General features: G+C 40.3%; 1 protein-coding gene across 1 annotated transcript; it reads right to left on the bottom strand.

The window, feature by feature from the left end:
* Window positions 1-1,136: 1,136 nt before the first annotated feature.
* TAF7 (TATA-box binding protein associated factor 7) lies at window positions 1,137-2,715 on the bottom strand. The gene has a single exon (XM_045998684.1). The coding sequence runs from the start codon at window positions 2,711-2,713 to the stop codon at window positions 1,664-1,666; it is 1,050 nt and encodes a 349-aa protein (XP_045854640.1). The 5' UTR covers window positions 2,714-2,715; the 3' UTR covers window positions 1,137-1,663.
* Window positions 2,716-12,387: the final 9,672 nt, after the last annotated feature.

The raw sequence follows: 12,387 nt of genomic DNA, 5'->3' as shown, positions 1-12,387 counted from the left end.
TCACACAATCACTAGACCATTCTGTTATTGAATGCAGCATCTTTCCTTCCTATTACAGATGGAACTCAGCCATCACTGGTGTTGACACCTTTGAAAGAATAAAGTATTTTGTTAAATGATACACTGTAAAAGGCAAATTTGTGGAGCTTTTCAGGTATCAAGGTTTTAAGTGTAGCAAAATACTGAATGTACTAAAACATAACTTATTACCTACCATACTAATGCACTAAGAAAACTTATTATTTGCAAAATCAAGAAATAATCCAAAGTTTGACACTGACAGAAAACTTAATCCTGTATTGTACTGAAATCTTAACAGTCCAACAACATTTTGGTAAAAATGATTAGATAATATGAGAGAAAAATTAATTTTGTGAGATGTCCAAACACTAGCATATATGATTTTAGACTTAGGAGGTCTGGACAATTTTAACATTTCACCACTGCTGTTTTCTGTGAAATACAAAATTAAGGTGGGCTTTAAATGTTTCATGAGGCCAATTTTCAAACCAACCTTTAATCCCAAACTGTCTGAAGTGAATTGCACGCAACTGCATTTTGTAAATTTTTTGTTTTCAAAACCAGCTTGTGTAAAGCCATTAGATTAGAATCCTAAGAACACACAAAAATTGTTTAAGAAAATTTGAAATATCCCACTATAGTGATGACTTCCTTTTGAACAATTTTGATTCAATATAGACATATCAACTTGAGTTCTGAGAATAGTAAAAAATAATGGCAGTAATTGAAGTTGAAAATATTTAGAAATGCAACTAATCCAAACCAGTGGGTTGATCCAGTGAACAGTACTTGACATGATAGCCTTTGTTTCTACTGTATTAACCAGATGAGCGATAGACCTTCATGTACAAAACTTAAGGATCGTTTAGGTAGGTTCTGTACCTAGTGCTTTTTAACCTGCAAATGAAACAGGTGGTTTGGAAACTTAATGTAAGGCACAAAGATGACATTTCCCAATTTCTTTGACCCTACTGTGTTTTCTTAAAAGCCAACATAACTGCTTCTTTCCCTACAAAACAGGATCAAATCACTCAGTCATTAAACCACACCAAGAAACCACCTGGCAGGAGGACCTGATATCCCCACTACCCATAAAAAAGCAGTAAGACACATAGTGAGGTGAAAATTAGTTGCTTTTATTGTGTTAAAACAGCTTTATGAAATTATTTCCAACCCTACCTATGTAAGAATGCTTTGAATAGCTGGAAAAATTGCTTTCACTTCATGGGGAAACACACAAACTAGCTTCACCTGCCTACAGACTAGACTCTGCTTACTGATCTCAGATGGCATCACAGAGAAGTAACAGCCATTTATGGCAAATGGAGAAATAGCAGCGAAGTCCTGCTGTGAAGCTGTGATTACTAAGGTTGAACTGTTTATTCCACTAATCCTGCAATTTTCCTACAATCATATATCTGTCTATACATTACTACTTCCTACAGGATAAACAGCAAAGTGATTCTTACAGAAAATGAGATAGCAATTCACATGTATATTTGTCTGTAAGACAAATTTGGTAGAAGACAGTGGAGAAAGTGAGAACTACTGCATAGTTATATCTAGTCAAGGTGATGAAGCCAAGATTCTTCTTTTCAATGCTGAGCACTCTAAGGAATGAAACTAAGTATGAGAGCTCTTTTCACTTCTCTAGGAGTGATTCTAGCTCTTCTTGCAAAGAGCTGAGCTGCTCCTTTTCTCGGTCTTCCTTTTGTTTGAGTTCATCCAGCACAGCCTGAAATCTGTTCTTGAGAGCCAGGTTTTCCACTTTCATGATGAGATCCTCCTGTCGTTTTGCCCTATCCTGTGTCTCTTGGAGTTTGCCTTTCATATTATCAATCTGTTTCTGAATTCCCATAACCAGCTGGTTGGTTCCCTCATTTTCCTGGTGCTGTTCATCTGATTCATTCAGCTTGTCCTGTAGCTGTCTTTCCAGATCTTCCTCAGTGTCGATGATGTTTATATCCTCTTCATCTTGATGCTGCGTCTCATCTTCATCTTCACTGCTGCTGCTGAGGTCGTTGAATATCTCCCGAAGTTCATCATGTTCTAAAGAGTCGTGGCCCTGCCTGTGACCAGACATACCTGGAGAAGAGATATCAAGGCCCTGATTTTCTGTTTCTTTTGTTTCATCTTCAGCAATTATCTCCCAACGAGTACTCACAGCTTCAGCATCTGTACTTAGCAACCTCTTCACTTCCTTCTCCACATCTGGAGATTCAATATACTTCTTTTTTGCTGTCTTCCGGAACCTTCTCTTTCTCACATTTTTTAGAGGCAGAGTAATTCCATGGTTCCATATAAACTTTTTCTCTTTGTCCTTATCCTTTTTCTTGCTTGCTTTGGGATCAGTAGTAGCAACTGGTTCCTCCACAGGAGGATAGAGATCACCATCAACTGTGGAGACAAGCATCTGACATATATCAGCTGTCTTGTAAAAAGTTTTTTTATCAATGGTCTTCAAACTTTCCATAACACAGGGCAGATCTACCAATTTTGAGGCCAGTGGGACCCGGTCCACTCTGACGATTCCGTGACGTCCATCAGGGTGTAACTCAATTGTCAGTCTGTCCTTCAGGTTGACATGACCAGACTGTACAGCCCGCCTCACAGTTGAGGCGTATTCCGGAGGCAGCCGTAAGATAAACTGGCTCTCTAGCTCGTGAGGAGCATCATCTTTGCTCTTACTCATCTTTACTTTGAGGCTCACTTTTCTAACAACCACTCGTTGCACTGAAAGTTGCAGCTACTGCAAGCAGTTAGACCAGTTTGTTACGATCTGAAATCCTTAATTATAAAAAGTTTTAAGCAGAATACGGGCAAGGCATCTATTTTGTCTTAATTTTGAATTAAGGTCCAAGTCTTTAGAAATATGTTGTGCCTGAATACCAGTCGTTAGAGACACTAATCAGTTTGGTCCACTTAAATCTACTGGCTGCAAAGCAAGTTCCGACCTCTAGATGTCGCTGCCGGACAATGCAGACCGAGCTAGCTAGCAGGAAAGCAAATGGCGGCTTCTGCGGAATAATTTTCGGCACAAAATGTAAGGTCCAGGAGACTCTCGCAATCCAGTCTCTCCCGGAACAAAGGTATTCAAAAAGCAGGACGCAGTGCGCTTTCTTCGCCTTAGGTACTTACAATCCGGTGACGATTATAAACCCAGCTTCTCCGAACAGGAGCAAGCGGAAAAGGAAACCAAGCAACACGGCCGGGAGCCGAGCGTCTCCTTTGTTCCGCCCGGATCTCAGGAAAGTGATCCGCTTATGGACGAAACGCCGAGGATGGGCAGTGCGAAATCTCGCCGAGATCCGCAGCTCGCAGCACCCGACTCGGCAGCTCAGCTATACAGCCACTCTTACTCTGGAGCAGCAGACCCAGCAAAGAAAGCGCTACGTAACACCGCCAGGCAAGAGAAGCGCTGTGACTGACAGCACGCCTAAGGCGGAAGTGCGGGCTGCTCCAGCGCGCGCAGGCGCAATTACGCTATCCGGGGACTTGTCCTCTCGCGAGAATTTGACTTAACGCGAGAAAAAGCTAATGTTTCTTAAAGAGCTATCGGTTTTGAAAATATTTAAAGGGAATGCTCGCAGGAAAAACACAGACCCTCAAGCTCACCTTTCCTGCTCTGTTAAACCAGAACCTTTACCGGTCGCCGTGGGTCCGGATGGCTCCTAGGCTTCTGTGTGATTGCTGGAGATAGGGCATCCGTGCGGAAAGCGTCTTTGCCTTTGGAAACATCTCGGATGCTCCACACGGTATATCCAAATCTGGAGCAGATACAAAAAATTATACTTAACCATATAGTGGATTGTAAAGTACTCAAATCAGTGGAGTGAGAAAGACATGCTGACCACTATATAATTCTATGTTTTCTTGATGATGAAAATGCCCTGAGGGGACCCATGACTTAGGGACTGTTTCTGTTTTGAAGGACACCAAGGGAACATGGTGATTCCTCTTTTTAATATGTTTGATGTAGATATAAATGTCAACAGAGAAGTAAGTGTTCTTCTGGAGGCACATATTCGTTTAGGACACAGCTGTCTAACGAATGGTCTGATTGAAGTAGAATATAATTGGAAGTATTACTCCCTATCATGCTTTTGCCTGTAATTTTTAAGTTGGAATTTTTTTTGTTCCACGTCTATTTTGAAACTGTTTATGCTCGTTTCTTCTATGGGTAATGAGATATTCATTTGCATGTTTTGTAGTATTTAGGCCTAAATATGTAACAATTTCCACTTGAACCTATTCATTTCCATTCATTTTTTATTAGGATCAGTTTGGTAAAGCATCAAGCTCATTAAAATTTTATTTCTGTCTTCTAAAATACAAACTTCATATAAATTTGAGAGAGCTCACCTAAAATGTGATTAATACTTTCTAAATTTGCTTTATTTGTTTAGGCACTTACTATCTCTCTTGCCCCAAATTGGAAGCTCTGTGATAGTCAGGAGTTTGTGGTTTCCCCGTGTTCATTGTGTCCCAGTGCCTAGTTACCAAAATATGGGAGACACACAGGAAATATTGCTAATTGAAGGAAATAATTGATCCATGACATAATATAAAATGGCATAAATATAGTCTAATTCCCATAATGATTTGTGAGAGAAAAAACATTTTATTTTACCTTAGAATGAGATAGATCCACTTTATACACATTTTCTCTCTAGCCAAGAACAGTGCCAATTGTGAGTGGAGAGGTTTGGTAAAAGTGTGTGTGAATGTGTCTTCTTTGGTTTAGGTAGACTCTGATACTGTGTGTTATGGGAGCAAATTAAAATGGCCTGACACCAGTTTGTTTTGTTGTTAAGTTTGAAGGAGAAATTACATTCTTCCAGATAACTACATTAGTTCTTCTTGTTCTATAATGTGTTGAAGAATGTTAGCGGATTTAACAATAATTTCCAAGATCATCTAATTTTTTTTTGAAGGTGAACTTTTTTCACTGTGTTTGTCCCTTAATTATACCTGGTTTTACTTATTTTATACATATAACAGGATATCGGCTGGCCTCTGCATAGTACTTTATTTAACCATATAAGATGTAAGGACATGCCTATAAATGAAAATAATCCAAATATTTCTTTGCATTTTAATTGCCAGAGCTTTATGATGCTCAAACATCCTTGTCACAGAAAATAGCTTAAGATAAATTCTGTGTAATTCTGACCTGCCAAAATTATGATATATTTTGGTTACTAACCTTTGAATCGAATATTGTCAGAGATAATTAAAAGGATTAACTGAAGTTTCCTATAAAGTAAATACCTCCTTCAATCCTGAAACATATTTTCTGCTCATGAGCTTAACATATTTTGCAAATGCTGTTTTTTGAGGGAAAATTACATTGATCCTAAAACTAAGGGCTCTGCCACATCACCCATTACCCTAATGTCTATTGAAAAATCCAGGTTTTTAATTTTTTAATTTTTTAAAGATTTTGTTTATTTATTTGACAGGCAGAGATCACAAGCAGGCAGAGAGTTGGGGGTGGAGCAGTATCCCTGCTGAACAGAGAGCCTGATTCAGGACTTGATCCCAGGACCCTGAGATTATGACCTGATCTGAAGGCAGAGGTTTAACCCACTGAGCCACCCAGGTGACCCAATCCAGGTTTGTTTGTTTTTTTAAATCAAGCTCATTAGGCCTACAGAAACACTATAAATTGATGAAGGAATTACACTTCTGTGGCTGTTCCATGAAATACCTGGGATACTAGCAAACCAAAGATTCGGGGAGAGGAAAAAATTCCCCAGTGAGGTAACAAGTCCTCCAAAGACTTCCTTCCTATAATAAAGGAGTAGCACAATCAGGCTTATGCTGTGTGTTTGAAAATTCCCTTTAATAAACTTTTAAGTTCCTTGTATTGTAGAGATTAAAAATTATGAGTGATGGGGGTACTTGGGTGGCTCAGTGGGTTAAAGCCTCTGCCTTCGGCTCAGGTCATGATCCCGGGGTCCTGGGATCCAGCCCCGCATGGGGCTCTCTGCTCGGCGGGGAGCCTGCTTCCCTCTCTCTCTGTCTCTGCCTGCCTCTCTGCCTACTTGTGATTTCTGTCTGTCAAATTTAAAAAAATTTTGAAAAATTATGAATGATGGAAGTATCCCTGCTTATATTTTAGAGATCAAGAATTATAGGGGTGAGAAAATTGCAGACACCCCAACAAAGTACACTTATATATTGGCATATCATTATATAAACAGTAAAAAAAAACAGGTTATCAGGGGTGCCTGCCTGGCTTAGTAGGTAAAGCATGTGACTCTTGATCTTGGGATTGTAAGTTTGAGTCCCACATTGTGTGGGGGAGATTACTTAAATATAGAAATCTTAGAGGGACTTCTGGCTGGTTCAGTTGGAGGAGCATCCAACTCTTGATCTTGGGGTCATGATTTTGAGCCCCACATTAGGTATAGAGAGAGATTACTTAAATAAGTAAAACAAACAAGAAAATGAAATCTTGAAAAAAAACCCAAGTTAACTAAAATGTAGCAGTCTCCTGTATCAAGTAGAATGTTTCTTAAAGATTTCATTTATTTGAGAGAGAGATAAGAGAGCAAGCTTAGGTAAAATGTAGCAGTATCCGGTATCAAGTAGAATGTTATTTTAGGACTTTATTTATTTATTTGAGAGAGATAGAGAGCAAGAATGAGCTGGGGGGAGGGTTTGGGAGCCTGATACGGGGCTTGATCTCAGAGTCCCAGGATCATGACCTGAACCAGAAACAGACGCTTAACCAACTGAGCCACCGGGGCACCCCAATTAGGATGTTTTCTATAGAAAAAAAGATCAACCTAACTTGATACTGATTTAAACAATTTGAAAATCTGTTATCTTAAAAACAAGATAGTCTAGAGCAGCTCTGTACAGTTAGAAATATACTCTGAGCCACAGATTAAAGCCACTGATGTGATCTTAAATTATCTAGTAAGCACATTAAAGTGGTAAAAAGAAACATAAAATGTAAAAAAAAAAAAAAAAAAAAAGAGGGGCGCCTGGGTGGCTCAGTGGGTTAAAGCCTCTGCCTTCGGCTCAGGTCATGATCCCAGGGTCCTCGGATCGAGCCCCACATCGGGCTCTCTGCTCGGCAGGGAGGCTGCTTCCTCCTCTCTCTGACTGCTTCTCTGCCTACTTGTAATCTCTGTCTGTCAAATAAATAAATAAAATCTTTTTTAAAAATTAGAAAAAGAAAGAAACATAAAATTAACTTCAGTAATTTTATTTACCTTAATCCAAACTATCATTTCCACATGTAATCAATGTAGTAATTACTAATGATACATTTTACATTCTTACTTTGTACAAAATCTTCAAAACCTTGTGCGTATTTTACACTTACAGCACATCTCAATTTGGACTAGCCATATTTCAAATGCTCAGGGGCCAAATATAGCTGGTGGTTACTGTATTGAACAGTGCCATTCAAGTATGGCTCCCTCTGGGCATGACAGAATCATGACCTGGCACAAATTGTTTTCCTCTTCCTCATTTTGGAGAAAGATTATTTATTTATACTTTTTCTGTTATTCTTTTAGCTTTGCCCTCATCTTGAGACTTCTAAAGTCTGTGGTCACCAGAAATCTGCCAGCAGTAACCAGGGGAGTTCCCTCCTTGTCTGTGGTAAGTTCAAAGAGTCTCTCCCCCAACCAAAGTTCATCTTTCAATCTTATTGGACCAATTTAGGTCATGTACCTATGCCTATAATAATAGGCATAGTAGTAATCATAATCTCCAGAATACCTTGAGCTATACCATTTTCAGTATGGTGGGGAGGAGGTGACATTTGATAATATCTGGAGATTTTTTTTTGAGACTTTTTTTTAAAGATTTTATTTATTTATTTATTTGACAGATGGAGATCACAAGTAGGCAGAGAAGCAGGCAGAGAGAGAGAGGAAGCAGGCTCCCTGCCAAGCAGAGAACCCCATGTGGGACTCGATCCGAGGACCCTGGGATCATGACCTGAGCCAAAGGCAGAGGCTTTAACCCACTGAGCCACCCAGGCACCCTGGAGATATTTTTGATAGTCACAACTATGGGAGTGGGTCTACTGGTATCTAGTGAGTAGAGGCCAGGAATGCTACTAAATATCAGAACAGCCTTCTTCCCCACAACAAAGAGTTATCTGGCTCAAAATAGTGCCATGGGTAGTCATCATATTAAGTCTATATTCCTAAGTAAGCAATGACAAGAAGAATGAGACTATCATTATTGGCTTCTATCTATCAGAACCTATTACAGCTATGAATAGATTTAGCTTCCTGTTTCAGAGGATGGGCCTCTAAACTAAAAAAGGAAATGTCAGAAGAGGGCAAAGGGCATGGATAACTGTCTTCATCCATTTGAGCTACTATAACAAAATACCACAAACTGAGTGGCTTGTAAACAACAGAAATTTATTTCTTAGTTCTGGGGCTTGAGAAGTTGGAGATAAACGTGCCAGAAGATTTGGTGTCTGGGTGAGGGCAAGCTTCTGGCTCCATAAACAGCGGCCTTTTTACTGTAACCTCACATGGTGGAAGAGGTGAGGGAGTTCTCTGCAGCCTCTTTTACAAAGCACTAATGCCATTCATGAGACTGCACCCTCCTGAGCTAATCACCTCCCCAAAGCCCTACCTCCAAATACCATCACACTGGGAATTGAGTTTCAGCATAAGAATTTTGAAGGGACACAAATACCAGTCTATATAAGCTACCAGTAGTACCAATGAAAGAGCTGATTATTTGGGGGTTAAAATGGTATATGTGTCATTCCAAAAAAGATACAAGTGGACAGTAAGCCCATGAAAAGATGCTCAGCATCACTAATGGTTAGGGAAATGCCAATCAAAACAATGAGATACCACCTTACACCCATTATGATGGCTACTATAAAAAAAACCAAAATACATAAATGTTAGCAAGTATTAAAATATTTGAAACCTTTGTGTATTGTTGGTGGGAATGTAAAATGGCATAGCCATTGTGAAAAACTGTAGAATTTCCTCAAAAAATTAAAAATAGAATTACCATGTGATCCAGCAATTCTACTTCTCGGTATATGCCCAAGAGAACTGAAAGCAGAGACTCAAAGGGACATTTGAGATTTTTTTTTATTTGACAGAGAGAGAGATCACAAGTATGCAAAGAGGCAGGCAGAGAGAGAGGGGGAAGCAGGCTCCCCGCTGAGCATAGAGCCTGATGTGGGTGTCGATCCAGGATCCTGAGATCATGACTCAAGCCAAAAGCAGAGGGCTAACCCACTGAGCCACCCAGGTGCCCCTCAAAGGGACATTCGCACACCCATTCTCATAGCAATATTATTCACAGCAGCTGAAATTTGGAAGTAACGCAAGTGTCCATCAGCAGATGAATGGGTAAGCAAAATGTGGTCTGTACATACAGTGGAATTGTTCAGCTTTAAAAAGGAAGGAAATTTTGACAGTTGCTACATCACAGATGAACTTCAAGGATATTAATGCTATGGAAATATACCAGCCATAAGACAATAAATACTACTCGATCCCACTTGTCTAAGGTATTTAGAGTAGCCAAAATCATAGAAAATCGATGGTGTTTGCCGGGGCTGGAGAGAAGGGAGAATGAAGAGTTATTAGGTAATGAGTATGGGTTTCAGTTTTACAAGATGGAAAGTGTTCTGTAGATGGATGGTGGTAATGGTTGCACAACATTATGAATGTATTTTAATACCACTGAACTGTGCACTTAAAATTGTTTGAAAAATGGTTAAAATGTTAAGTTTTATATTATGTGTATATTACCACAAAACAAAGAAAAAGTATTATGTACTTAACGAAGTATGAGTTGTCCTCAAATATGATATAATAATTATATAATTACTGGTGATTTTAAGTTTTTATCAGTATTTCCTATTTTTGTATAGTAAAAATTTTTATTATGGAACTTACAGTGAGAATGTCTTTTCGTAATGAAAAATTCTTTTTACAATGGATAATTTCTTGAGCAAAAATTTTTTTAAGGAAAAGAAGCTTCAGTAGTGTATCATCCTCATAAGGAAATACCAAGAGGGAAAATTCTACATGAATTATTTTAAGTTGATGAATTTTAATAAAAGTGCTTGGTTTAAGTTTTGTGAAAATTCCATTTTTTAATATTTTGTCAAAAATAAATAACGACTTATAGCCTTTGTCTAAAATAAGCCCTGGAAATAAAGCAAATACAGTCACCTGACTGAGAAATTCCATGGGGTAGATTTAGTACCAGGCCTCTGGGTGCCGCTGTCTCCTAATCCGTGGATAGAGTGAAACAAAGCAATCCATTGGCGTTCTGACCCAGTGATCCCCGCCGACTTGTGAAATGCATCTGGAGTGGATTCCAAATGCCTTCTCTCCCACCATCTTTTCCAAATATCTGGATCAGAAATGCCAAGATGTTTAATGAACCAGAGTGAAGTGCTGCCTTTTCTCTCCAGCGCACCTTTGTAATCTGGAAGCCACCCCGGCAAGGTGTATTAAGATCTGAGATGGAGCATCAAGAAGAGATAAGAAGACCCCCGCAGAGAAGACGCTTGGAGGGCAGGAAGCGGTTTCCCTTACTGGCGTCTTTGTTCTGTCAAGTGAACTACACGTCAGGTGTGCTGTGAGATTCCAGAAGAAAAGCCAGTGGTTTAAAAGTGGAGAATCTTGGCAAAGATATGCGTCTTGGTGACTGGAACTGCGGGTGAGTGCTGGGAAGCCTCTTTTTTACCGCCAGCGCCAGCGAGGACAGCAGGGAAGAACTGGAGAATGACAGGCTAGATCTAGCAGATACGCTAAAGGAAGTCTTTGGGATCTTGAATCTGAAACCCTTCCCTGGAAATCCCATAAATGCTTTTCATATAAATATATTCTCCATGGATATAAATAATTTGTGGCTTTTAATATATTTTGTTTTGAAAATTGCAGGAAACATCTTAATAGTAGCATATTCACTCTTAAGCCCTGGTATATTTGGATCCTGCAAGTAATTCTCTAGAATTTATCACATTAATTTCAATACCGATCTCCATAGTCCCCACATGTAAAAGAGATGAGTAGGGCAGGAATGGGCCAAAGGAGCAGAGCTGCCACCACTTCGTGGTGGGGAGCAGTAGAAGCAGCTCATGGCAAGATATAAGAGATGGAGGCTAATGCCAGTCCTCCCATACTGAGCCACAAGGAGTACAGCAGAGTTCACCTGCCCTCTGCCACATCCTCTGCATTCGTCAGGTGGTTCCCCACTGACTTAGGTGACGCCCTTAAGGTAGAGTTCCCCGACACTTACTACACAGTCTCCCAGGGCGTATGGCAAATATCTGTCATCCAGTAATAACAGTGCCATCTTTGATTTTAGAACATGACAGTTACAACATTTAGTAGAAGAGAAGATGGGAGGCAGCTTAAGGGCCCATTTCAGAATCCTGATTGAAGTAGAGGTTGAGAACTATAATGTTGTGTAGATGACTTTCAGCTGGCTGTCTAGGCAAGGCAAGAACTCTGGTTGCCCAAGCCAAAACAGTGCAGAGATAAAAGATATTGTAGGAAGTAATAAACAAGCAATTCACCTATAAGAATTACTTTGTAATTCTTTCTAGATACAGGCAGAAGGAATTCTAAACTGGGAGCAGTAGGTGAAGTACAGTGTCACCACCAGAGCCACCAAGGATAAGCTGTTCTCTCCTCCAGCACAAACATCACCCTGCAACCCCCATCAACAAAAATGCTTTTGTTCTCCAGCAGGGCTCTTATATGGCCCAAGAGAATGGGAATGCCTGCTCAAAGCCTCCGTTGCACACTTTAGTGCTTCTTACCCAGATGTGGGGCCCTATGGCCCATTTCTTCCTGACCAGCAACCCAGTACTGTGTGCATCGTCGTCCAGTGTGTCCTAGTGCAGAGCATGATGATGTTCACTGCAGGCTCCTTGTGATGGTGGACCACCACAACGAAAATGCACAGGCATCACTGTGCCAGGAGCTGCAGAAATCATGCCCTCTTGGATGTGGCACCATGCACAGTGCAACCGGCTACCTGGTCACCAAGGTGGACGCCAAATGAAGAGCCTTGCCTGGCTATCCTATTACATGTTTTAGACCAGCTAATATGGTTCTTCAACCTGGGGAGGCACAAAAGTGAGATTAGCACTGTGGTCCTGTGAGCAGCAGAGACGCTGCTCTACAGGGCTTGCTGGTCACTGCACACAATACCAACAGTCATCATCCTACAGTTGGTCTTTGCCTACAGTTTAGAGGAATTGCTGCCAGAACCCAGCAATGGCCTGGTACCCACTGGCAGGCAGACAGAGCCACAGTTTTACCTGGTTGTGGCCTTGTCTTTTGTATCCATGCTCTTCTCCTCACAGTGATTCTGGCTATCACTCTGGTCCTGTGA

This window comes from Meles meles, chromosome 3, assembly GCF_922984935.1.
Source record: "Meles meles chromosome 3, mMelMel3.1 paternal haplotype, whole genome shotgun sequence".
NCBI classification, from domain to species: Eukaryota; Metazoa; Chordata; class Mammalia; order Carnivora; family Mustelidae; genus Meles; species Meles meles.
This window is presented reverse-complemented; position numbering and strand designations above follow the sequence as displayed.